Here is a 27,705-nt window from a genome sequence, read left to right as displayed (position 1 = left end):
TGCTCGAACACCAGAAGCTCGCACTAAACGAAGAAGAGACGTATGCAGTAGTGGGCAGCTGTTCCTCCATTGACAACATCGCAGTCTGCCCAAAAAAGATTTGACGAGACTAGAGGAAAACTCATACATCCCTCGGCTCCGGAAGGGCGGCCATGCATCCTGCTCGTACCTTCGAAGTAATGAAGAGGTCGTGCAGTTAGTCAAAGATGGGACACTATTCCTTAGCATGTCGCAATAAGCAATCATCAGACCTACTAACCTATTGGCACACCTAGTAATAATTAGCATAAGCATGAAACAATATCCAACCTAACAACCAAGCACTAGTAGACGGCGCCAGAAGCGGAAATCAGCAGTATCAGCGGGAAGAATGACCGACTGACCGAAGCAAGCAAAGCAAGTAAAGAACTAGCTAAGCCGAAATGCATGTACAAACAATGCATGAACAAGCAATCTGAGTCAGAAGACTCAGAGGTGGGTGACACTGGCATTAACATTGGCATTAACACGTTTATAACATTAACCTTCCCTAGACTGAGTTATGTATAATTTAGCATCTTATATAAGAATTGTTCTAATGATATAAAGATTGTTGCGAATACAGAGTAGATCGATTCGTTACTCAGTGTCAAGGTACGGCACTTGTAACGTCGGCGATAGTTCGGCCGGGATGGCAACCCGGGGCGGCGGGAAAGTGGCCTATGTGGCAGCCCGATCCCATAGTAGGACAATATTTAGCTATTTGTAGCTTAGCTATTTTGCGGGTTCTGGCGATCTGGCAACAAGCTTAAAGCATAGGTTAGAAAACCGCGTAGAAGCAGCTTTCTTTGGCGTTTAACCACTGAGTGAGAAAGATAGGCCGTTTAGTGAAAGGCAAAGAGAAATTCAAAAGGTGCTATAGCGAAGGTTTACCCGCTGATGGATCGCCGCGTTTAAGGAGCTGACGCGGGACCGGCATTATCAAAAGGCCACAAGCGGCCGATTGCCGGCGGAGTTCAGTTAAAGCAGATCGAGGATCGCAGAAGCGAGGTGAGTCATGAGGTTAGGTCATGGTCGTGTGAGCCTAACGTAGATGGTTTTGATTCCTTAGGTCAAGGGTCTTGGCGTATTAGTTAAATCCTGAGTGGCAGCGAGGCGTGATTTGAGCGGCGCTCGCAGAAGAAGCAGAGAGGTGTGGAGTTCGGCCAGAAGAAGCAGAGTGAATCTCTGAAGCGAAGCGAGTCTCAGAAGCGGAACGAACCTCGCCATTCGGCCGCCTGTGCGGCGTGGCGGAAAGAGGACGTCGACTAGTTTGGAGCTAGGAGCGTGGTTCAAGGGGATGAGGCGTTCATCTGACTGATGACTGATGGCCTAACGGTGTCGAAGGCGAAAATGGGGAAGTAGTGTCCGGAGATTACGGGCCGGAGCACTGTTGCTGGCGAAGTGTTTTGGTGTTGGCTTTGTTGACGGGATAGGCGAGAGTCCTCTCGATATGTATCCTTTCCTTCAGCGTCGAGCAGTGGAAGCGCTTCAACGGCTCGCCGCGTATGTAACAAAAAAAAAGTGAGTAATCTTTAACCCATGTCAAGCCAGCTGAAGTGATGCGGAATTCTCCGATCAATACTATTCCTCGTTTTCCGAATTCCGGCCCAAGAGGCTTCACCAGCTAGATAGTCAACCACCGTATTGCCTCGAATAGAAATGAGAATGAAAATCGAATATGGCCCACTTCCGTACGCGGACTTTGCAGTGGAGCTCTTTTAACTATTAGAATTTTGTATGATGTGATTAATCGCACTTCCATGCGGATTATGCACTCTGTCAAATTAAATTTATATTAGGTTTATAAATCTATAGAGATAAGTTAACGCTAAGCATATCAAGAGAGAAAAAATATAGGATAGTTAGGATATTTAGGAAGTTAAGAAAAAATATGTTATTTAGAGATATAAGGACCGGCTTTAAGAAATAAATATGGAAATTATAATGGAGTGAGAAAAAAAACCGTTCTGAGGAGTTCACGTTTGACCTAAGCGGTTCGTGAGGTCGCACACGCACCAATATATATAATAATTTATAGTTGCCTAGTTGAAATGTATGTATGATTTCCGAGGCAGCATCAAGGAGAGAGAAGGGGGTGTTACAGAACCCACCCATAAGCCGACGAGATCTGACCGGACACCGCGTGCAACCTTTTCTCTCATCCGAAATCACCAACGATGCCACCTCAGCACTGCAACCATTCGTTACAGTTATCTTAATCATAAATTTATCTGGCGCCAAACTCAGTGGCCATGTTTTTAGCATGGCTAGACGCAGCCATGTTTTGCGGACAAGTCTTTTCGGCTGGTTACAGTAGCATGGCAGTAACCAGACCAAAATCTTCAGCAGTGGCACGGGTACCGCTTGAAATTCTACACTCAGAAGAGAGAGTAGACCACAATGCCACAATGGTACAGGACCCAACTGACCGGATAGCATGCTGTTACAAGAACGAAGGGACGGGAGAGCCATTGCCACAGTCGCTTGAAAAAGCAGTATCAGTCGGCGAACTGATATCTGACCACGCCTGTAGATTGGCATCTAGATCCCGTCATCCCCTAGGAGTGTAGAAGGACACTTGGAGTTCAGTCGTAGCAGTTACGAGATGACCACGTCCAAAGTGTTTCAGCTATTGAATCGCATTCCTGGGAACTAGCAGGACAAAGAGCTGTAAAGGGGAGGTTTGTACGAGCGGTTTCCAGAACGGAACTAGGTGAGAAGCAATGGCGAAAAAAATGAACGTTTAGGCAGCGTGCAATGGCGGTAGGCAGTCTAGAAACGAAGTCGAAGTTTAGTTTTAGAATTTCGGTATTTGAAAAGCGAGTATTTTTCAGGTTAAGCTAGAAAAAAAGAAAGGATGAACCCAGCAGAGTCAGAGAAGGGGGCAGGTGAAGGGTGGAGGTGCCCGTCTGCACGCTATGTAATAAAGAAATGGCAACCGGCAGAGCCAGGACCAAGTGCGGACATGAGTTCCACAAAGCGTATTAACGGACTGTTTTCCTATGTTTTGCTCGCAACAAACGCCGCGGCTAGCTCACAGAAGTTGAGGGTACGTTCCACCGAATTTATAGATTCGACGTGATTGCCCGAGCCCAGAAATAACACGGTATTTCTTCTTTTTAAATAAATCCCCTTTATTGTAATTAATTTACAAAAAAATAAAGAGAATCTCACCGGCTGTCTGGCTCAGCCGACCGACCGCTCGCCCTCCCGTCGATCCCCGATCCCTGCTCCGGGTTGGTGCCAATACGCACGCCCTCCCAAAGCTTGCGCCCGGCAGGTCGTGCGGTCTTGGTGGCTGGCGCCGAAACGGCTCTCGGTTCCCTTCGTTCGGACCCACGGACTCTGGTTGCGGGGCCTGTGTTGCTGCTCGTCCTCTTCTGCTGCCGCTGCCTGTCCGTCGCTGCTGCTCCCTCGTCGTCGCTGCTCTACTGTTGCCGCAGCTCCCTTGTCGTTGCCGCTTCTTCCCCGTCGTCGCCTCTGCCGTTGCTGTTTCTACGTTTGGGGTGCCGTGGACCTCGGAACATTTGGCTTGCCTGGATTTGCCCTGTCGCCGTGGTCGGCACCTAATCCGTGTTAACAGACCGAGTGGCTCACCTCCCAGGCATACGCCTGGCAGGATATGCTCCTCGCTGCTTAGCGGCCGGATCAGGGCACGAAGGGCCTTCCTACCGCAGAGGACACGCCCCCGGTCGCGTCCGCCACTCGCTTCCAAACACCTGCGTGCCTACGCCCCGCAGGATCTATGGAGGGCCAGAGGTTTGGGCGTCGCGTCTCCTTTGACTCCAGGTGATACGCTGTGCATACGCTCCAGGGCCTGGATCAGGATTCTCTTGACTTCCCGGGGTGTCCCTGCTTGGTTTCACTGTTGAACTTGAGTTCCCGGGTTTGCTATCCCTCGCGTTACAGGATCACACCTGGATCGAACGGTCAGGAGCCGTGTCACCCGAAATCGTGTCCGGAAATAACTCCACCCGACTCTTCTACCCTTGGGCCTTAGCTGTGCCGCGGATCCTTGATCCTTTTCCCCTTGCTCCTTGCACGATTCGCGTACCGCCGCCGGACTTACCCACAGGGGATCCTTAAGATATTTGTCGTAGATCCTCGCTCATTCGCCTTAATAGCCGACACTTAGGACTGTCGGACTTACCCACGGGGGGTCCTTCAGCCTGTACTCCTAACTCTTTCAAGGGAACTTTCCAACTTGAATGGCAGACTTACCCACGGGGGGTCTTTCACTCACCCTCCCAGCTTCCCTAGAAGACTCGGCCTCGATTTGCTCCAGGGGCCCTCCTTATATAGTGCCCGAGGCACCCGTTAATCCTCGCAAATCGACTTCCTGCCGTTAATCCTTCGCTCATCCACTTTCTCCGTGCGGCAACTACGTCAAACTTGAACTCACGGGAGTAACGGTAGGTCCCGGAGTCGTAGTCAAAACCGTAAATAGTCCTGACTAAATTTACCTGGATTCTGCAAGGGACTGCTCGGGTTGGCCAGACGCTTGCTGTGATCAGGCATGAGTTGATGTGCTTGAAGTCCTGGGGTGGTTTTCCTCAAGTACCGGTGGTATGGTGGTTCGGCTGATTCCTTATCGGCCGGTCCTACTGGCGGTCCGTTTCACGGGAGCAACACTCTAAGTAGGTTAGATAGCGCGGGGTCTGCTGGTGGTCCGTTTCACGGGAGCAACACTCGAGCTAGACGGTATGCCGCGGAGTCTCCTCGTGGTCCGTTTCACGGGAGCAACACGAGAAGTAAGGAGGTGACGCGGGGTCTACTTGTGGTCCGTTTCACGGGAGCAACACTAGAAGTAGACTGGTATGCCGCGGACTCTACTTGTGAACCGTTTTACACAGGATCACTAGAAGTAGGTTGATTTTAAGTGCCGTGGTTCAGACACTGAGTAACGAGACGATTGACTCTGATTTCGGAACTGTCTTTATTTCAGAAGAATAACTCTTATATAAGATGCTAAATTATACATCATTAAATCTAAGAAAGGTCAAAGTTCTGGACGTGCTAAACTAAGGTTAATGCCAGGGTCACCCACCTCTGAGTCTGCTGACTCAGATTGTTTGTTCATGTACTGCTTGCGCATTTCGGCTTAGCTGGCTGGTTTTACTTGCATCGGTCAGTCGGTCATTCTTCCCGCTGATATGCTGCTTCTGCTTTTGGCGCCGTCTACTAGTGCTGGGTTAATAGGTTGGATATAGTTTTATGCTTATTACTAATTGTTTATAGGTGAGAAAATCGGTTAGTGGGTTTTTATATTGCGACATGCTGATGCATATTGATTGGATCGAATTACTAAGTGTGCATATAGGGTAGTAGGTCTTGGCACTAGGTGCCAACATTCTCCCCCCCCATTGAGGTACTGAATAATAGGGGCTGTGCGTTGTTGTTGGACCGTCTTAGTGAACCGATGTGTACCCTTGCGCTAGAAAATATTGTGTATCATAAAACTAATTACTAAAAATCTAAAGTTACTACAAAAAAAAATTTTGAATCATGTGGGTGAGATCTCTACCAACGATAATTCTATTCGACCTGTTGTCTCCTTCGCCTTGTTGCGCGCCCTCGTAACCATTCTCCTTGGGCATCCCATGAAGTACTACACCTTTTTTCTGGTTGGTCAGTGCGCATACAGGACTCATGGCCCTCTCTTGACCTTGCTTCTTGCTCCCTTTCGGAGATGCATGTTACCCATGCCAGATAGAAGGTGACTTCTACTCCTTGAATTCCCTTGGTTACTGGCCCTTCCACTCTGTGCTCTTCAGTTGTGAGTTGACAACCTTGGGCTTGTGGATTGGGGTCCGTCTGCGGCTCTCCTTGTTGATCTTGTCGTGGCTCGTTAGCTTCTTGTTGATCCGCAATGAGTGGGGAACTATGTACTCTTCCGGATTTTACTATTTGCTCCTTGCCGATGCATGCAATCAAACTTTGTCGTGGCTCGTTAGCTTCCGGTGTCCAAGCCGTCGTATTACCGACGACTTGTTCTGCCTTGCTATTAGGAGCTGATTCCGGTCGCACTGGCCCCATCACAATCCATCCAAGCGCGGTATTTTTTAGTAGTGGTTGTCCTTCTCCCAAATATGTCTGTTGTGGCCTCATAAGCTGGGAGATGATTTCGGCGCCCAACAACAGATCAATATTCTGGGGCTGCGTAAATTCAGGATCGGCTAAGCGCAACTGAGGTGAGATATTTCTTGGCGCTTGAATAGGGTGGGATGGTTGATTGGGCATTATTTCCGGTAGTACAACGACGTTGATTTTATCTTCGAAGTCAGTGGTTAATGATGATAGGGTCACCACAGCCTTTTTTCCTAATCTTGTTGTTGTTCCTCCCAGTGCAGCGATGTTCAGGGTTGATGGCTCCAATTGTAGTCCAAGTGTGTCAGCCATCCTTCTGGTGATTATGTTAATCTGTGATCCAGAATCTAGGAGTGTGCGGCATTGCTGATGGGTTCCGGTTGGGCCATGTATTGCCACTTGGGCGGTTGGTAAAAGAACGGTGGGCTTATCTGTAAGCAGGGCTGTGGCTGAACACACCCATCGTGATGAACTGGATCGAAGTGGAGCCGCCGACGTATTTTTCTGCATTGTTACTTGACTGGTTGCCTGACGCTCAAGGTTTTCTAACATCTGCTTCAGAGATTGTCGATTGGTTGGATCGGTGACGGCTAGTTCTAGAGCTGACAGCGTGTGTGGATCCAATCTTTCCTCAATGATGTGTATCAAGATTGGGTCCCAGTTGTCTGTTGACACTTTGAGTGCGTCGAGAGTGGCGACCGTTCGGAGCACGGTATCATGCAAGCTGCGCAGCTGGTCCGCTGATCCATTTGTTCTGGGGTGTCCGAAAAGCTCTTGAATCGCGGATTTAATCAACAGCCGTTCATTGTGGTATCGATTCTTTAGTCGTTGCCATGCATCCTGGTAACTGGTCTGTCCGCCAATCGACGTTGCGATTAGGTTTTGTGCTTCACCTGTTACATGATTCTCCAAATGACGGAATTTTACTGCATCACTGTAGTCTTGATCGTGGATGCATTCCGTAAAAATTTCGTAGAATCGTAGCCAATGCCGGTAGTCTCCGTCAAACTTTGGAATTTCTACTGGTGGTATTACAAACGGAGGTGCAATCGCGAGTTTTTGTATTGATGCTGAAGTTGATTTCGATTCTTCGCTCAAAAACGAAAAATATTCTGCTCGTACAACCTGAAATCTGTCATCGGTGTGTCCATCATTTTTTATGGCTGGTTCCAGGTCGATGAGATCATGGTATCCCGTGACGATTTCCTTCCATAGCTCCTTCATGTGTTGTCTGACGTGTGTGGACACTTCCCGTCCTTCGGTGCGGTTGCACAGCAAGTCTTCCATATCGTCTAATCGTCCTTCATGTCTTCGTTTTAATGATGTTAATCGAAGGTCTTCTCCTTCGTTTCCTCGTGATGATTGTGCCTTTGGCTCTAGATTTTCGCCTGTTTTCCGGGGCCTTTGTGACGGGCCTGACACTGATGGGATTCCATCCGAAAATATTGCTTCATATTTTTTCACAAGCTCTTCTAGCGCTTTGGCCTTTGTGAAATACTCATTTTCAGGACTTAGTGCTAGCTCCTTGAGCTTGGCATCATTTTTTTTAAACTGGGTCCATGAGTGAGTGAGCTGTCTGAGTTTCTCTTCGAAGTATCCTCCCTTGAGTTTACGCTCTGCGGAGTCCTTAGTGAAGTTTCTTATTAGCCTTTGGATGACTATGTTGCTTTCAATTTGCTCATCAATGAGCATTTGGATTACGGGGTCTGATTCTGATCCCATTGTTGCCGTGGAAGGATTTGCGGTGTAAGGTTTTGTTTATAAATGAACTGCCGTGTGGCTTGTGTTCAGGGTGTGATCCTTTAGGAAGGTATCACGTCGGGGTCACCAAATGTTCGTCCGTAGAGCGTTATGCGGCAACTACGTCAAACTTGAACTCACGGGAGTAACGGTAGGTCCCGGAGTCGTAGTCAAAACCGTAAATAGTCCTGACTAAATTTACCTGGATTCTGCAAGGGACTGCTCGGGTTGGCCAGACGCTTGCTGTGATCAGGCATGAGTTGATGTGCTTGAAGTCCTGGGGTGGTTTTCCTCAAGTACCGGTGGTATGGTGGTTCGGCTGATTCCTTATCGGCCGGTCCTACTGGCGGTCCGTTTCACGGGAGCAACACTCTAAGTAGGTTAGATAGCGCGGGGTCTGCTGGTGGTCCGTTTCACGGGAGCAACACTCGAGCTAGACTGGTATGCCGCGGAGTCTCCTCGTGGTCCGTTTCACGGGAGCAACACGAGAAGTAAGGAGGTGACGCGGGGTCTACTTGTGGTCCGTTTCACGGGAGCAACACTAGAAGTAGACTGGTATGCCGCGGATTCTACTTGTGAACCGTTTTACACAGGATCACTAGAAGTAGGTTGATTTTAAGTGCCGTGGTTCAGACACTGAGTAACGAGACGATTGACTCTGATTTCGGAACTGTCTTTATTTCAGAAGAATAACTCTTATATAAGATGCTAAATTATACATCATTAAATCTAAGAAAGGTCAAAGTTCTGGACGTGCTAAACTAAGGTTAATGCCAGGGTCACCCACCTCTGAGTCTGCTGACTCAGATTGTTTGTTCATGTACTGCTTGCGCATTTCGGCTTAGCTGGCTGGTTTTACTTGCATCGGTCAGTCGGTCATTCTTCCCGCTGATATGCTGCTTCTGCTTTTGGCGCCGTCTACTAGTGCTGGGTTAATAGGTTGGATATAGTTTTATGCTTATTACTAATTGTTTATAGGTGAGAAAATCGGTTAGTGGGTTTTTATATTGCGACATGCTGATGCATATTGATTGGATCGAATTACTAAGTGTGCATATAGGGTAGTAGGTCTTGGCACTAGGTGCCAACACCGTTTTTCTAAACACAGCAGCGCTGGCCCATCCGACGCTGCAGTGCTGACTTGCTTGTTCCCCCCCCCGATGCTGCCCCTCTTGCCACCTGTCTTGGCGTGTGGGAGATCTAATCTCCTCACACTTCCCCCCTTCTTCGGGAACGACAGAAGCTTTGTGGTTCCAGCTTCATGTTTGCTTTTGTTTTGCAATATAATTTTTTTTGCTTTTTTTTTCCCCCTTTTGCGTGTGGATATTTTTGTGTGTGGATACCCTTATCCACTTCCCCCCTTCTTCGGTTGATTTTAGGGTCGTTCCCCTTCCATTTCCCTATGCTGTTGTGAGTACAGTTTTTTTTTTTTGCATATTTTCTCCCTCATCTCTTTTTTTTTATTATTTTTTTATATAATTATATAGATGTACTCTTGAACCATATATATTTATAATTTTTTTTTTTTGTAATATTTTTCTAATATCTTTTCCTTTTTTTTGCTTTTTTTTTAAATTTCTTTTTTTTTTTTTTTTTCATGCCTATTTTTTTATATTTTATTTTCTAACAATTTTTTGAACTTTCTTTTGATATAACATATCCTTTTTTTTTTATATATTTTTTTTTTGTTTTAATATTTTTTTTAATTTATTTTTCATATATATATATATTTTTTGTTTATCTCCCCTTCCCCCCTTTTTTTTTTGATCTTGTAAATGTTTTGTTTTTTAGCTCTTTATTTAATATTATTATTTTTTTTTTATGTTACAGTTTTCGGGTGACGCGTATTCCGTTTTGTCCGCCGCGCACCCGAAAACTCTCTGACCCGATCTGCCAGACCACACTCCACCGGACTTTTCCCTCCTCTTCCGGACCTCTTCCTCCACCTTCCTTTTCAGCTTTGGCGGCCAGTTGTGCTCGGGCGCTGCTCCTCCATCTCCTGCCGATTCTGCTCTTTTGAGCACCGGCCTCGGAGGCCTCTTCTCCGGGCAGGAGACTTGCCTCTCCAGCCCCGGCCTCTCCTTCGGGGCTGGCCACACCCATGGACCTCGCGTCCATGGCTCCTCCTCTGCCTCCTTCTCCTTCGGCTCCTGCGGGTGCGGGGTGGGTGGCCTCGCCGGCTGCCACTTCCGGCTTGGCCACTCCCGTGGCCCCGTCATCCTCCTTATTCGCGCGTCCTGCGCCTTCTTCCTGGCCCAACGGCCCCGCCAGGTGGCCCTGCTCTGCTGGCAACTCCGGCGCGCCGCTCTCCGGAGCATCGCGGCACGCCCTGCAGCTGCCTCCGCCTTCCATTGGCGGACCACATCTCTGGCCATCTCCTCGGCCAACCTACCCCTGGCCCTTGCCAGCGCCAGGGTAGCGTCCGCCTCTCGCCGGTCCTGGCTCCTCCTCCTCCTCCTTCTCAGAAATTGTAGTTCCTGGCTCGGCCGGTGGTCCTCCTCCTCTGTCCTGGCTCTGCCCACCGGGATCGCCCTTACTCCATTGGCCCCCCGGGCCATCAATCGGAGGACCCTCCTCGTCGCCTGGAGCCGCCGGACGTCCCATCCTGGCAAATCCAGGATCTGCAGGTCACTCTCGTCCGAGGAGACCAACGGTGATGCGTGTTATGACGGTATCATGGTCGACTTGTAGAAAACGAAAAAGAAGGCCGGTCGGTGTCCCCCCTGCCTTTTATAGGTTGCGGTTTTTTTTTTTTCCTCTCTTACTTCCATGCTCTCGTTGTGGGTCTCCTCCTTTCTCCGGTTGTGCCTTTACGGACCTCCAGGGCTCCGTGTATGTGTTCTGCAGTTTTCTTTTGTTGTTATTTTTTTTTCTATTCTTGTTTCCATTGTTTTTCCCTTATTGGTGATCGTACATTCTCCTTTTCCTTCTGTCCTACGCCTGCGGTGCCGATTCCTCCGCCTGGGCTTTTAGCTCGCTTATGTGGGCTCTCCCCTCTTTCTTTGTGTTCCCGTGACGTAGCACGGCGATCACCGGCGAAATGAAATTCGTTACTACATATGGCCCGTCGTATCTCGGCGCTAGCTTCGCCGCAAAACCGCTTTAGATAGATGGTGTTCTTTTGCCCACACTGTGTCGCCGATCTTCGGGCTCCACTCCCGCCTCCTGAGGTTGTAGTGCCGGGCTTGTTCCTGCAATTTTTCCGCATTTTCTGAGGGAGTGGCTTGTGCTTTTCCTGTCCCCAATGCCCCTTTGTCGAATATTGCTTTCGGCATTCTTGGCTCTCTGCCTTGGGTGATGAAGCATGGTGAGTACCCCGTTGAGTCCGACACGCTCGAGTTCACTGCCAGCATCAGTTCTGGCCAGTGCTCGTCCCACGTTCTTTGGTCCTTCCCTGAAAACTGGGCGATCATCGTCTTCACCGTCCGGTTTGCCCTTTCCGTCGGGTTTTCCTGAGGCGTGTATGGTGCGGTGAACTGGTGACGAACTCCGAGCTCCTCGAGGAATTTCTTGAAGCTCCGGCTGGTGAATTGAACACCATTGTCCGTCACCATTACCTTTGGCACCCCGTATCTAGCGATGATCCTTTCGCGGATTGCCTTCTGCAGCGTATCTGTTGTGGCTTTCCGCATTAGGACCATTTCCGTCCATTTTGAGAACCGATCGCTTATTACTAATAGCATGGTGTTCCCATGCTTGGACCTCGGCAGCGGTCCCACGAAATCCGCACATACCGTCGCCCACGGCTCCTCTGGGACCTGTGTTAATATTTTCCCCGCGGCCTGCATCTGGCTCGGTTTATAGCGCAAGCATGTCTCGCATTTCCTCACATAGTTCCTCACGTCCCTTTGCATCCCTGGCCAGAAGTACCTTGCTGCTACTCTCGCAATCGTTTTCCTTCCGCCAAGATGTCCCGCCGTTGGTGCGTCGTGGTTCTCTTTCAGCACCTGTTGCCTCATGTCCATCGGCACACATAGTTTCCACGATGCCACTTCCTCGCTCCCGGCTCTGTGTGGAACATGACGGTAAATCAAACCGGCCTCCTCAACGTACTCCGGATACTTTTGTGGGTTTTCCCGCATCTTCTTTTTTAATGAGCCTATCCAGATGCATTCCTCATCTTCGCTTGCTGTGGCACTCCGCAGCTTTTCTACTATCGGCTGGCGGGAAAGTGCATCCGCGTTCAGCTTGCCTTTCCTGTAGGTGATTACGTAAATGTATTGCTGCAACTCGAAGACCCATCTCGCGATCCTTTCAAGTGGGCTCTCTATGTTGTTTAACCACTTCAGCGCCATGTGATCCGTTATCACGTCGAACTGGTACCCCTCCAGGTATGGCCTCATTTGCCGAATTGCCCATATTATTGCTAGACACTTTTCTCTGTTGCCGAGTAATTCTTCTCCGCGCCTATTAGCGTTCGGCTGGCGTAAGCGACCACTCGTTCGCCCTCATCCGTGTCCTGCGTCAGCACTGCGCCTACGCCGTAGTCGCTGGCGTCCGTTTGCAGCACAAACTTCTTTGTGAAGTCGGGGCATGCCAGCACCGGCTTCTCTGCTAAACGTGACTTTAACTTCTCGAACGCTTCTTGTTGTCTCGACGTCCACTCCCACTTTGTTCCCTTTCGAAGGAGATCGTTCAAAGGTTTTGTGACCCCAGCGAAATCGGGAACGAACCGTCGATACCACGACGCCATCCCTATGAACTGCCGCATTCCTTTCACGTTTCTCGGTGGTTCCAATTCCGTGATCGCTGCAACCTTTCCAGGATCCATACCAATCCCCTGACTTGTTATCCGGTGGCCCAGGTACAACAGCTCTTCCCTGAAGAAATGGCACTTGTCCGTGTTTATCCTTAAGTTTGCCGCCTTCAGTCTACGGAATACTTCCTTCAAATTCGCCAAATGCTCCTTTCTTGTGCGTCCGATCACGATGATGTCATCCTGATACGCAAATGCATGCGAAGCAAAATCCGGGCCTATGACCTGGTCTAAGGCCCTTTGAAACGTTGCCGAGGCTGTGTCTAACCCGAGCGGCATCACCATCCACTGGTACAGACCTTTCCCTGGTACCGTAAAGGCCGTTTACTGTCTACTCCCTTCCAGTGGGATTATAGATGGCTATTCTTTAAGATCGAGGCTGCTGAAAAATGTTGCCTCCCTCAATTGTTCCAGGATGAAGTTTATCCGTGGCATCGGGTACGCATCCTTTACTGATTTTGCGTTTATTTGTCGGAAGTCCACGCACATTCTCCATTGGCCCGTCTTTTTCTTTACCATGACGACGGGTGAGCTGTAAGCGCTATTTGAACGCTCGATGCATCCCTTTTCCAGCAGCTCTTCTACTTTTTCATTGATCTCCCCTGTATCTTGGGGATCTTTGGATAATACCTTTGCTTTATTATAATGTCATCCTTCATCGTGATCCTATGCTCCGTTATGTTCGAACAACCCTTCTGGTTTGTGAACGCCACTAGCTCCTCCTCGATGAACCTTTTGTCCCGCTCGCTCTCCCATTCCTCCAGTTATAGCTATGGACAGCCTATCCTCCAGGCATTCGCTCCATCTTTCTCTTCTCGGGATCGTGACTTGGTGGCCTGCTCAGTTTATTGTTGTGCCGAATTCTGCGAGGAAATCCCATCCCAGCACGGCGCTGACTCCCATGCCTGGCAACACCAACATATTAAAATTTTTTTTCTTGTTGCCAAAACTCACTGTTGTCTGGAGTACCATTTGAGACTCTGTGTGGCTCCCGTTGCCCAACTTTACCAGTCTCCTTGTTGTTCTCCACTCACCGGCGATTCCCGGGTTCTTCGGTAGCTTTTCTGAGATGAAACTAGCCGTTGTCCCGGTGTCTATCATGGCCTTCATTTCTGCTCCTCCGACCTTGACGACCGCCGCCAACTGCTGATCGCCTCCTGATAAACCTCCAACTAGTTCTGAGAGGTTCGCAATCTCTGCCTTCCTCTCTACAGCTGAGATCGCTGAGCGTTTCCAGCTCTTTGGCAGCATTCTGTGCTCCTCACCTCTATTGCGCCGCACATCCTGCAGAACATAATTCTGGGATTCCAGCACCCACTGGCCCAATGGCTTATACCTCCGCACCTGTTGCATGCCTGCGCTGGGTTTTCTATCTGACCCTGTCTAAGCGTCGCTGCCCACTGCCGATTCGGCTGTTTTCGACTTTGGCTTGCTGCCCATTGTTGACTCGGCTGCTGTTGCCTTGGGACTGTCCATTGTTGACTCGGCTGCTGTTGCTGCCGCATTTGGCGTCGATCCTCAGGCTGCCATCTCTGCCCCCACCCCTGTCCTGGGGGGCTCTGTTGCTCTGGTGGTTTCTTGTGCAGTTCCTCTTTTGGCCACCTTCTGTCTACTGCGAAGGCTTGCCTATTAAAAACCTCTTCTTCCAAGGCCAGCTCCTCGAATTTCTCGGCTAAACCCCTCATGAACATTTTTATGCGCGACATGCAGTTCTCCACCAGCCTTTCAACCACCTCCTTCATGGACTTTCCTAAAGGCTTCATTAGCGTCTGAAAGTCCACCATATATTCATTGAACCGTTCTCCTCGCTGCTGTTTTCGCTGCCAAACCTGGCCTGCCAGTTTCTTAAAATACCCTTTCGGCAGGAAAAAGACCTCACAGCTCCTTCTAAACATCTTTGCGCTTCCAACCCATAAGTTTTAGCGGACCATGCTACTCGGTCCACGAACTCAAGAGGATCTCCTGTTCCGTTGAATCGGACGACCACTCCCGGACTTGTTTAGCCACTTTCGCATAGTCTATCTGTACCGGGAATGATTTTCGCGCTTGTGGCTCCATGCTCCCTATACTTTTCAATTCTGGTACTGCCAGACTTTGGATGAGCTTCTCCGACTCGCTCACCGCTCTCTGCCTCGGCGTGGTCCTTTGCGCGAACTTCTCCTCGAATCCCCGCGCGACCACCATCACTTCATCCTCCTTTGTTTCGTCGACCCACCTTGCCACCAGTGCCCTCATGATCTCCACGGTTCCATCCGCTGCGAGACCGAGCTCTCTGCACACTTCGCACAACTCTTCTTTGCGAAGCGCGTAGATCCAATTTTTCCTCCCCATCTTGAAGCTGTGTTACTCCTAGACTCTAAAGCAATCACGTAGTTTGGGCGCCAGGTGTAACGGACTGTTTTCCTATGTTTTGCTCGCAACAAACGCCGCGGCTAGCTCACAGAAGTTGAGGGTACGTTCCACCGAATTTATAGATTCGACGTGATTGCCCGAGCCCAGAAATAACACGGTATTCCTTCTTTTCAAATAAATCCCCTTTATTGTAATTAATTTACAAAAAAATAAAGAGAATCTCACCGGCTGTCTGGCTCAGCCGACCGACCGCTCTCCCTCCCGTCGATCCCCGATCCCTGCTCCGGGTTGGTGCCAATACGCACGCCCTCCCAAAGCTTGCGCCCGGCAGGTCGTGCGGTCTTGGTGGCTGGCGCCGAAACGGCTCTCGGTTCCCTTCGTTCGGACCCACGGACTCTGGTTGCGGGGCCTGTGTTGCTGCTCGTCCTCTTCTGCTGCCGCTGCCTGTCCGTCGCTGCTGCTCCCTCGTCGTCGCTGCTCTACTGTTGCCGCAGCTCCCTTGTCGTTGCCGCTTCTTCCCCGTCGTCGCCTCTGCCGTTGCTGTTTCTACGTTTGGGGTGCCGTGGACCTCGGAACATTTGGCTTGCCTGGATTTGCCCTTTCGCCGTGGTCGGCACCTAATCCGTGTTAACAGACCGAGTGGCTCACCTCCCAGGCATACGCCTGGCAGGATATGCTCCTCGCTGCTTAGCGGCCGGATCAGGGCACGAAGGGCCTTCCTACCGCAGAGGACACGCCCCCGGTCGCGTCCGCCACTCGCTTCCAAACACCTGCGTGCCTACGCCCCGCAGGATCTATGGAGGGCCAGAGGTTTGGGCGTCGCGTCTCCTTTGACTCCAGGTGATACGCTGTGCATACGCTCCAGGGCCTGGATCAGGATTCTCTTGACTTCCTGGGGTGTCCCTGCTTGGTTTCACTGTTGAACTTGAGTTCCCGGGTTTGCTATCCCTCGCGTTACAGGATCACACCTCGATCGAACGGTCAGGAGCCGTGTCACCCGAAATCGTGTCCGGAAATAACTCCACCCGACTCTTCTACCCTTGGGCCTTAGCTGTGCCGCGGATCCTTGATCCTTTTCCCCTTGCTCCTTGCACGATTCGCGTACCGCCGCCGGACTTACCCACAGGGGGTCCTTAAGCTATTTGTCGTAGATCCTCGCTCATTCGCCTTAATAGCCGACACTTAGGACTGTCGGACTTACCCACGGGGGGTCCTTCAGCCTGTACTCCTAACTCTTTCAAGGAAACTTTCCAACTTGAATGGCAGACTTACCCACGGGGGGTCTTTCACTCACCCTCCCAGCTTCCCTAGAAGACTCGGCCTCGATTTGCTCCAGGGGCCCTCCTTATATAGTGCCCGAGGCGCCCGTTAATCCTCGCAAATCGACTTCCTGCCGTTAATCCTTCGCTCATCCACTTTCTCCGTTAGCTTTCTCCAATTCCCGCCGCATTTCTATCGGCGGGTTTCCTTTAGATGCGCCCCCTCCGTTTGCCCTGCTTGGGCCTCCGATCCGTATTGTTATTGTGCAGGTCAATCCACCAGATATCCCCTGTAATGTCGGAAGCTGTCATGTCCGTCATGCAAGGTAGTGTGTTTTGAGAAAGCAGAGGCGGAAGGCGATATAACTGACGCGAGCAGGAGTAAGCTGACTCGCAGAGCAGATTCACCCTGTAGGACCAGCCAAACGAGCTCTCAAGCAGAGTCGGCAGGAAGCACAGCGGAGTTGAGTTCGATTTCGTCCCAATCAATCAGCGCCATGCAGGCTGTTGGCACCTAGTGCCAAGACCTACTACCCTACCCAATCAATATGCATCAGCATGTTGCAGTATACAAACCCACTAACCTATTAGCAATAAGCACAAAACAATATCCATCCAAATAACCCAGCACTAGTAGACGGCGCCAGAAGCATAAATCAGCATTATCAGCGGGAAGAATGACCAACTGACCGAAGCAAGCAAAAACCAGCTAGCTAAGCCGAAATGCATGTACAAGCAGTACATGAACAAATAATCAGAGTCAGCAGACTCAGAGGTGTTTGACCCTGGCATTAACATTAGTCTTTAGCACGTCCATAACATTGTTCTTCCTTAGATTTAATTATGCATAATTTAGCATCTTATATAAGAATTGTTCTTCTAAAATAAAGATAGTTGAGAAATCAGATTGAATCGTCTCGTTACTCAGTGTCTGAACCACGGCACTTAAAATCAACCTACTTCGAGTGATCCTGTGTAAAACGGTTCACAAGTAGAACTCTCTGAAAGCTATCTACTTCGCGTGGCTCCAGTGTAAACGGACCACCAGTAGAACTTTCATCATCAAACCTACTTCGAGTAGCTCCTGTGTAAACGGACCACAAGTAGAACCCGCTGTTGCTGTGGCATTTGGCGATGCTCCTCAGGCTGCCATCTCTGCCCCCATCCCTGTCCTGGATGGCTCTGTTGCTCCGGTGGTTTATGGTGCGGTTCCTCTTTTGGCCATCTTCTGCCTACCGCTGGGGTTTGTCTATTGAAGACCTCCTCTTCCAAAGCCAGCTCCTCGAATTCTTCGGCTAGACCCATGACCTCCTCGAGTGATGCACATACGTATGGTCTCATGAACATTTTCATGCGAGGCATGCAGTTCTCCACGAGCCTATCAATGACCTCTTTTGTGGATTTTCCTAACGGCTTCATTAGCGCCTGAAGGTCCACCATGTACTCCTTAAACGGCTCTCCTCGTTGTTGTTTCCGCTGCTTTACCTGGTCTGCCAGTATCTCGAAGTATCCTTTTGGCAGGAAAAAGGCCTCGAAGCTCCTTCTGAATTCCTTCCATGTGGGCCACTCCTCGTCGTTCATTAGGAACCATTTTTGTGCTCTGCCCTGGAGTAGTTCGGGCATCGCTCGCTATTTATATCCATCCCGTATGTTTTGGCAGACCATGCTACTCGGTCCACGATCTCGAGAGGATCCCCTGTTCCGTCGAATCGGAACGACCACTCTCGGACTTGTCTCGCCACTTTCGCATAGTCCACCTGTACCGGGACTGGCTTCCGCACTTGTGGCTCCATGCTCCTCATGCTCTTCATTTCTGGCACTGCCAGACTTTGAATGAGCTTTTCCGATTCGCTCACCGCTCTCTGCCTCGGCGTGGTCCTTTGCGCGAACTTCTCCTCGAATCCCCGCGCGACCACCATCACTTCATCCTCCTTTGTTTCGTCGACCCACCTTGCCACCAGTGCCCTCATGATCTCCACGGTTCCATCCGCTGCGAGACCGAGCTCTCTGCACACTTCGCACAACTCTTCTTTGCGAAGCGCGTAGATCCAATTTTTCCTCCCCATCTTGAAGCTGTGTTACTCCTAGACTCTAAAGCAATCACGTAGTTTGGGCGCCAGGTGTAACGGACTGTTTTCCTATGTTTTGCTCGCAACAAACGCCGCGGCTAGCTCACAGAAGTTGAGGGTACGTTCCACCGAATTTATAGATTCGACGTGATTGCCCGAGCCCAGAAATAACACGGTATTCCTTCTTTTCAAATAAATCCCCTTTATTGTAATTAATTTACAAAAAAATAAAGAGAATCTCACCGGCTGTCTGGCTCAGCCGACCGACCGCTCTCCCTCCCGTCGATCCCCGATCCCTGCTCCGGGTTGGTGCCAATACGCACGCCCTCCCAAAGCTTGCGCCCGGCAGGTCGTGCGGTCTTGGTGGCTGGCGCCGAAACGGCTCTCGGTTCCCTTCGTTCGGACCCACGGACTCTGGTTGCGGGGCCTGTGTTGCTGCTCGTCGTCTTCTGCTGCAGCTGCCTGTCCGTCGCTGCTGCTCCCTCGTCGTCGCTGCTCTACTGTTGCCGCTGCTCCCTCGTCGTTGCCGCTCCTTCCCCGTCGTCGCCTCTGCCGTTGCTGTTTCTACGTTTGGGGTGCCGTGGATCTCGGAACATTTGGCTTGCCTGGATTTGCCCTTTCGCCGTGGTCGGCACCTAATCCGTGTTAACAGACCGAGTGGCTCACCTCCCAGGCATACGCCTGGCAGGATATGCTCCTCGCTGCTTAGCGGTCGGATCAGGGCACGAAGGGCCTTCCTACCGCAGAGGACACGCCCCCGGTCGCGTCCGCCACTCGCCTCCAAACACCTGCGTGCCTACGCGCCGCAGGATCTATGGAGGGCCAGAGGTTTGGGCGTCGCGTCTCCTTTGACTCCAGGTGATACGCTGTGCATACGCTCCAGGGCCTGGATCAGGATTCTCTTGACTTCCCGGGGTGTCCCTGCTTGGTTTCACTGTTGAACTTGAGTTCCCGTGTTTGCTATCCCTCGCGTTACAGGATCACACCTCGATCGAACGGTCAGGAGCAGACAAGGCGTACACCAGGCTGATCCGTCGTTGCCGCCACTACACCAGGATACCTATCGTGTCCGGAAAAAACTCCACCCGACTCTTCTACCCTTGGGCCTTAGCTATGCCGCGGATCCTTGATCCTTTTCCCCTTGCTCCTTGCTCGATTCGCGTACCGCCGCCGGACTTACCCACAGGGGGTCTTTAAGCTCTTTGTCGTAGATCCTCGCTCACTCGCCTTAATAGCCGACACTTAGGACTTACCCACGGGGGGTCCTTCAGCCTGTACTCCTAACTCTTCCAAGGAAACTTTCCAACTTGAATGGCAGAATTACCCACGGGGGGTCTTTCACTCACTCTCCCAGCTTCCCTAGAAGACTCGGCCTCGATTTGCTCCAGGGGCCCTCCTTATATAGTGCCCGAGGCGCCCGTTAATCCTCGCAAATCGACTTCCTGCCGTTAATCCTTCGCTCATCCACTTTCTCCGTTAGCTTTCTCCAATTCCCGCCGCATTTCTATCGGCGGGTTTCCTTTAGATGCGCCCCCTCCGTTTGCCCCGCTCGGGCCTCCGATCCGTATTGTTATTGTGCAGGTCAATCCACCAGATATCCCCTGTAATGTCGGAAGCTGTCATGTCCGTCATGCAAGGTAGTGTGTTTTGAGAAAGCAGAGGCGGCCGGCGATATAACTGACGCGAGCAGGAGTAAGCTGACTCGCAGAGCAGATTCACCCTGTAGGACCAGCCAAACGAGCTCTCAAGCAGAGTCGGCAGGAAGCACAGCGGAGTTGAGTTCGATTTCGTCCCAATCAATCAGCGCCATGCAGGCTGCTGGCACCTAGTGCCAAGACCTACTACCTTACCCAATCAATATGCATCAGCATGTTGCAATATACAAACCCACTAACCTATTAGCAATAAGCACAAAACAATATCCATCCAAATAACCCAGCACTAGTAGACGGCGCCAGAAGCAGAAATCAGCATTATCAGCGGGAAGAATGACCAACTGACCGAAGCAAGCAAAAACCAGCTAGCTAAGCCGAAATGCATGTACAAGCAGTACATGAACAAACAATCAGAGTCAGCAGACTCAGAGGTGTTTGACCCTGGCATTAACATTAGTCTTTAGCACGTCCATAACATTGTTCTTCCTTAGATTTAATTATGCATAATGTCGCGGATCGATTATCGATAGTTAGTATTTAAGTAGAATTTTGTTATTGTGCACTCGTGAAGAGATTGGGCACACTAGGATTGAAATAATGGCGCGTGTGGTGAATTTGTCGTTGTTGTCATAGAGTGTGGGAGGTTAAACTGCGGTAAGCTTTGTAATTTATCTTTATTTCTTACCCTAACATGTAATCCCCATAGAATAAAACATAAGTTGTACGCACACATTGGCTTGTGTTTTTGGAAGCGGGTTGCCCCATCGCCGCCGTACATTTGTTTAAGGCATCTCCCACACGAGCGACGACAGAAGCTTTTATTCGCAGTCAGGCGACTGGCGACATTGTTTTGGAACAACACCCTGGTGAGTGGATCGATATTGCCTGGACGACATGATGCACCATTCGCCCAGAAGGAGTCCCCGACTGAACGAGGGACAGAATATCGCACCGCAAGTAGATGGCAGCGTTTTGGCCCCGCAAGCGTCGCAAGCCGGCGGCCGAGGCAGTGAAGCCCCGGCGTCATCAGCGCAGCTGGCAGCATCTGGAGCCACCAGGAAACCGAAGGTGGCCGACCTCATGGATAGGATCGCCGAGTTGGAGAAGGAGTTGGAACGCGCTCGCAGCGCTAATATGGAACGCACTGACCCCGGTATGTCGAGTGAGGTTGGGGTAGGTCAGCCGCCATTTGCAATCGGCCTGACCGTACCCAACGCAACAAGTGTTTATCCGCCATCCTGGAGCGGACCTCAAACGGTACCGTGTTCGCAGAACTGTACCACGAGGATAAATCACGCATCGCCATTTTGCGCTACCGGCAGTACTGTTCCAGCGCATGGTTTCGGGCTGCAAAATGAAGTGGCCGGCGGAACGTCGGTACGTGCGCCTTCCCCTGGAGACGGTGCTTGGGCGACGAGCATTGGAGGAACTGCACGCTGGGCGCCACGAAAGCTTCCTGAACTGCCTACGTTCGGAGGGAAGCCAGAGGACTGGCCCATTTTCTACTGCGCGTTTACGGAGACGACGCAAGCGTATGGTTGTACGGACTTGGAGAACAACCTAAGGCTACTGAAGGCGTTAAAGGACGACGCGCGTGAGACGGTGAAGTCGTTGTTGATTCACCCCAGCAATGCGAATGCAGCGGTGGAGCAGCTGCGATTCAGATACGGCCGACCGGAGCAGCTAATACGCAGCCAGCTCAACAGCATTCGAGATGTGCCTGCAATTACGGAGCACAACCTGGGAAAGCTCGTCGCATTCGCCACCCATGTCAGCAACCTCAAGGCTTTCCTACAGTCAGCGAAGGCGGAGCAGCACCTGGGTAACCCTATGCTGATGGAAGAACTTGTGGCCAAGCTCCCAATAAGCAAACGTGTGGACTGGGCAAGGCACGCTGCAACCATTCAGCCCTATCCGACGATTGTGGACTTCAGTTCGTGGTTGATGGAACTAGCCAACGTGGTCTGCTTGGTGGCGGACATTGATGGAAGGGAGCCAAGGCGTCGATTGCTTCATGCCAGCGTCGACCGAGAGCAGGACGAGCAACAGGAGAGCTGCCGCAGGAATTGTCCAATTTGTGAAGGCCTTGGACAACATGCAGTTCGGGACTGCCAACGATTCATTGGAGCCACACCTACAGAGAGGTGGAAACTCGCAAGAAGACATCGCCTATGCTTCATGTGCTTGGAAAGTGGGCATATGACTGGATCCTGCGCTGCGTCAGGAGAGTGCCCCGTGAACGGATGCAGGAGGAAGCATCACCGTCTTCTTCATGAGGAAAACTATGAAGGCTTCAGGAGACCGCCACAGCGAGGCGGCAATTGGAGAGGCTACAACCGGCAGGCACCCGGACCGAGGGAAGGCGTCCAAGTAAACGAAGGAGCAGCCTCATCCGTGGATGCCTCTGCGACACCGGAGACAAATTTGAGCTGTGTCGACGAGGACCGAGAACGACTTCTGTTCCGTGTATTGCCGGTGACGCTATACGGAGGTGGGAAGCAGGTGGATACGTACGCTCTTCTGGATGAAGGTTCTTCGGTGACGATGGTCGACAACGAGCTGGTTGCAGAGCTAGGCGTACAAGGAGTACGTCGTCAGCTGAACGTTCAATGGTTCGGAGGCAGGGCCACAAGAGAGCCTACTAACGTGGTACGTCTGGAGATCAGTGGAGCAGGCAAGTCCTCCCGACATGTGCTGAGAAACGTCTATGCCATTTCGAGCTTGAGTCTGCCGATGCAGAGCCTGCACAGAAGGGATGTGAGGAGCGTGAACAAGGACGCTCGACTACCGATGAAGCCCTACGTAAATGCAGTGCCGAAGCTGCTTATTGGTTTGGACCATGGGCATCTAGGACTGCCATTGAAAACGAGACGGTTTGCCAGCGAGGGACCGTACGCGGCCGCAACCGAATTAGGATGGGTTGTTTTTGGGCCTGTGGAAGGACGACGAGACACGCCACCACCAAGGTCTTGTCTGCTAGCCACGTCGTTGGATGATAACGTGGAACGGATCGTCGAGGACTACTTCGAGATCGAGAACTTCGGTGTGAAGGCGGCGCCAGCGGCCGCAGCCAGCGACGACGTGAGGGCTCAGAAGATCCTGGAGGACACAACGGTGCGAGTTGGCCGCCGATACCAGACGGGATTGTTGTGGAAAACTGATAACATTGTGCTGCCACGTAGCTATGATATGGCGTACAATAGATTGGTCAACATAGAAAAGAAAATAAAGCGAGATGGGCAGTTCGCCCAAGAATATTCCCGGATTGTTAAAGATTATGTCGACAAGGGATACGCTCGGCGTCTGGAACGACAGGAGATCGATTCGGAAACCCATAGAACATGGTACTTGCCGCATTTCGGAGTGGAGAATCCCAACAAGCCAGGGAAGATCCGATTAGTATTCGACGCAGCGGCACGAGTTGGAGGAGTGTCACTGAATTCTGCGCTGAGCAAGGGGCCGCAACACTATAAGGCCTTGGCATCTATCCTCTTCCACTTTAGGGAAGGTGCCGTCGGAGTCTGCAGCGACATTAAGGAAATGTTTCACCAGGTGCTGATCCGACCCGAGGATAGATGTGCGCAACGCTTTCTGTGGAGAGATGGGAATGACCAACGGGACCCCGACGTCTACGAGATGTGCGTGATGACCTTTGGAGCAGCATGCTCACCGAGTGCGGCGCATCATGTGAAGACAGTGAATGCCAAGCGATTCCTGGATTCGGATCCCAGAGCAGTCAAGGCCATCGTGGACTACCACTACGTGGATGACTATGTGGACAGCTTCGCCACAGAGAGCGAGGCGATCGAAGTATCTAGCAGAGTGAAGAAGATACATGCGGAAGGCGGGTTTGAGCTTTGCAAGTTCTCGTCCAGTTCGCCTACAGTGGAGAGGATGCTTGGACCCAGTGATCACGCCCAGAGTGTTGGATGGGGTGAGGCCGAGCAAAAGATTTTGGGAATGCGGTGGCAGCCAGCCACGGACGACTTCAGGTTTCGAGTGAAGTACCACAAAGTCGCCCCCGTCGTGTCCGATGGGAAGAGAATTGCCACGAAAAGGGAATTCTTGAGCATGGTCATGTCAACGTTTGACCCCTTGGGATTCCTGTGTTGTCTAATGATAACAGCGAAGTTGTTGCTGCGAGAGGTCTGGAGGAGGAAGATCTCATGGGATGAACCACTACCGGCTGAGATGTACAACGCCTTTATGGACTGGCGTAAAGAGATGGAGAAAGTGGAACGTTTTCGGTGCCCACGTCACTACTTTGGATCCGGGCTGGTGAAGACTGTCGAGATGCACGTATTTGTGGATGCGAGTCAGTCGGCATTCGCATCAGTGGTCTACTGGAGGATCACGTACGAGGACGGCGACGTGCAAGTGAGGTTCGTGTGCGCAAAGACGAAGTGTGCACCGATGCGAACGATGACGATTCCACGGTTGGAGCTGCAGGCAGCAGTTCTAGGAACGAGGTTGATGGACACAGTCAGACAGGACCATAGTGTGGCCATTGCAGAGACTGTGCTATGGACGGATTCGAAGACAGTGCTGCGTTGGATTGGCAGCACACACAGGCGCTACAAGCAGTTCGTAGGGAACAGAGTAGCCGAGATTCTGGAGTCGACGAAGGTGGCCCAATGGAGATGGCTACCATCCGCCGACAACGTGGCAGATGATGCAACTCGAGCGCAACGCAGCGTGGACCTAAGCGAGGAGTCACGCTGGTTAAGAGGACCGGCATTCCTGAGGAGACCAGCGGGCAGCTGGCCAGGAACTGCACCCACCGACGAAGCGGATGCAGAAGACGAAGAGGAGATGCCGGGTGAGTTCGTGCTTGTTGGCGCGAGTGATCCGTTTATATCGCTGGAGAGATTCTCAAGCTACAGGCGATTGCTGAGGACTACGGCCTGGGTCCTAAGATTCATACGTCGATGCCGTGGACAACGAGATGAGCTGGAGAACTACGGCCTCAATGTAGCTGAGTGTGAAGCAGCTGAGGACTTGCTATTCCGTAGAGCACAACGTGAGGCGTTCCCCGATGAGGTGCAAGCCGCAGAGAAGGACTTGGACGTCGCTAAAGGAAGCGACATATGTGGACTGGCGCCATACCTAGATGGCAATGGAATCCTGCGAGCGTATGGCAGGATCGATGCGGCGCTATGTATTCCATACAGCGCCAGGAGGCCAGTGATCCTCTCCCACCGGCATGGTCTCACGGAGATGATTGTGCGCGACGCCCACGTGAGGATGAAGCATCAAAACGTGGATGCTACGATGGCGGAGATCCGGACCAGGTTCTGGATTACGAGACTGCGGAGAGTGCTTCGTAGTGTGATCTCGGGATGCAGCGAGTGTAAGCTGCAAAGAGCACGGCCGATGCCGCCGATTATGGGACCCCTGCCAGATGATCGTTTGGACGCCTATGGCTGGCCGTTTAAGAGCACAGGCCTCGACTACTTTGGGCCGCTGCTAGTGACCGTTGCTCGGCACCAGGAGAAACGGTGGGTGGCCTTGTTTACGTGCCTGACGACCAGGGCGATTCATCTGGAACTGGCACATGACCTGTCGACTGATTCCTGCATACTTGCAATCAGGAATTTCATCTGCCGTCGAGGGCCTGTACATAGACTGCGCAGCGACAATGGCAGGAACTTCGTTGGAGCAGACAGAGAGGCCAAGAGATTTGCGGAGATCTTCGAACCCGAGAGGATCCAGTCGGAGCTGTCAAGCAAGGGAATTGAGTGGATCTTCAACTGCCCAGCGAACCCATCAGAGGGTGGAGTCTGGGAGCGAATGGTGCAGTGCGTGAAGAGGGTGCTACGCCACACAGTGAAGGAAGTGGCGCCGAAGGAGCACGTCCTGGAGAGTTTCCTAATAGAGGCGGAGAACATCGTTAATTCTCGTCCGCTCACCCATTTGCCAGTGAGTGCGGACCAGGAAGCCCCTCTCACGCCCAACGATCTCCTCAAGGGAGCAGCTTGCCCACCGGATACCCCCGGCCTGGATGGAGGTCTCGTCAAGGAAGGAGCTACGCGGAAGCAGTGGCGCGTGGCAAGGATGTTGAGGGACCGATTCTGGAGGAGGTGGGTCTTGGAGTACCTACCCACGCTGACACGGAGAGAGAAGTGGTGCCGCAGAGAGAAGCCGATTCAACGAGGAGACATCGTCTTCGTTTGCGATCCAGCCATTCCGCGTCGAGACTGGCGGAAAGGCGTCGTGGAGGAGACCTTTGCTGGAACGGATGGTGAGGTCAGACGAGCCCGCGTTAGGATCATGGATGGAGATCGGACCCGCTGGATAATGCGCCCCGCTTCAAAGTTGGCGGCTTTGGATTTGAGTGAAGAAGTTCTTCACGGAGGTGGGGATGTCGCGGATCGATTATCGATAGTTAGTATTTAAGTAGAATTTTGTTATTGTGCACTCGTGAAGAGATTGGGCACACTAGGATTGAAATAATGGCGCGTGTGGTGAATTTGTCGTTGTTGTCATAGAGTGTGGGAGGTTAAACTGCGGTAAGCTTTGTAATTTATCTTTATTTCTTACCCTAACATGTAATCCCCATAGAATAAAACATAAGTTGTACGCACACATTGGCTTGTGTTTTTGGAAGCGGGTTGCCCCATCGCCGCCGTACATTTGTTTAAGGCATCTCCCACACGAGCGACGACACATAATTTAGCATCTTATATAAGAATTGTTCTTCTAAAATAAAGATAGTTGAGAAATCAGAGTGAATCGTCTCGTTACTCAGTGTCTGAACCACGGCACTTAAAATCAACCTACTTCGAGTGATCCTGTGTAAAACGGTTCACAAGTAGAACTCTCTGAAAGCTATCTACTTCGCGTAGCTCCAGTGTAAACGGACCACCAGTAGAACTTTCATCATCAAACCTACTTCGAGTAGCTCCTGTGTAAACGGACCACAAGTAGAACCCGCTGTTGCTGTGGCATTTGGCGATGCTCCTCAGGCTGCCATCTCTGCCCCCATCCCTGTCCTGATGGCTCTGTTGCTCCGGTGGTTTATGGTGCGGTTCCTCTTTTGGCCATCTTCTGTCTACCGCTGGGGTTTGTCTATTGAAGACCTCCTCTTCCAAAGCCAGCTCCTCGAATTCTTCGGCTAGACCCATGACCTCCTCGAGTGATGCACATACGTATGGTCTCATGAACATTTTCATGCGAGGCATGCAGTTCTCCACGAGCCTATCAATGACCTCTTTTGTGGATTTTCCTAACGGCTTCATTAGCGCCTGAAGGTCCACCATGTACTCCTTAAACGGCTCTCCTCGTTGTTGTTTCCGCTGCTTTACCTGGTCTGCCAGTATCTCGAAGTATCCTTTTGGCAGGAAAAAGGCCTCGAAGCTCCTTCTGAATTCCTTCCATGTGGGCCACTCCTCGTCGTTCATTAGGAACCATTTTTGTGCTCTGCCCTGGAGTAGTTCGGGCATCGCTCGCGGGATTGTATTTATATCCATCCCGTATGTTTTGGCAGACCATGCTACTCGGTCCACGAACTCGAGAGGATCCCCTGTTCCGTCGAATCGGAACGACCACTCTCGGACTTGTCTCGCCACTTTCGCATAGTCCACCTGTACCGGGACTGGCTTCCGCACTTGTGGCTCCATGCTCCTCATGCTCTTCATTTCTGGCACTGCCAGACTTTGAATGAGCTTTTCCGATTCGCTCACCGCTCTCTGCCTCGGCGTGGTCCTTTGCGCGAACTTCTCCTCGAATCCCCGCGCGACCACCATCACTTCATCCTCCTTTGTTTC

At 51.3% G+C, this 27,705-nt stretch overlaps 1 protein-coding gene across 1 annotated transcript; it reads left to right on the top strand.

Annotated features, from left to right (window-relative positions):
- Window positions 1–20,455: 20,455 nt before the first annotated feature.
- On the top strand, window positions 20,456–26,597 carry LOC116656440. Its single transcript, XM_032456051.2, has 3 exons — window positions 20,456–20,593; window positions 20,646–26,448; window positions 26,501–26,597. The coding sequence occupies exon 2, from the start codon at window positions 20,834–20,836 to the stop codon at window positions 26,333–26,335; it is 5,502 nt and encodes a 1,833-aa protein (XP_032311942.2). The 5' UTR covers window positions 20,456–20,593; window positions 20,646–20,833; the 3' UTR covers window positions 26,336–26,448; window positions 26,501–26,597.
- Window positions 26,598–27,705: the final 1,108 nt, after the last annotated feature.

The sequence above is a fragment of the Drosophila ananassae genome, chromosome XR (genome assembly GCF_017639315.1).
Source record: "Drosophila ananassae strain 14024-0371.13 chromosome XR, ASM1763931v2, whole genome shotgun sequence".
In the NCBI taxonomy this organism is placed as follows: Eukaryota; Metazoa; Arthropoda; class Insecta; order Diptera; family Drosophilidae; genus Drosophila; species Drosophila ananassae.
The sequence above is the reverse complement of the archived record's forward strand: the minus strand, read 5'-3'. Positions and strand labels throughout refer to the sequence as shown.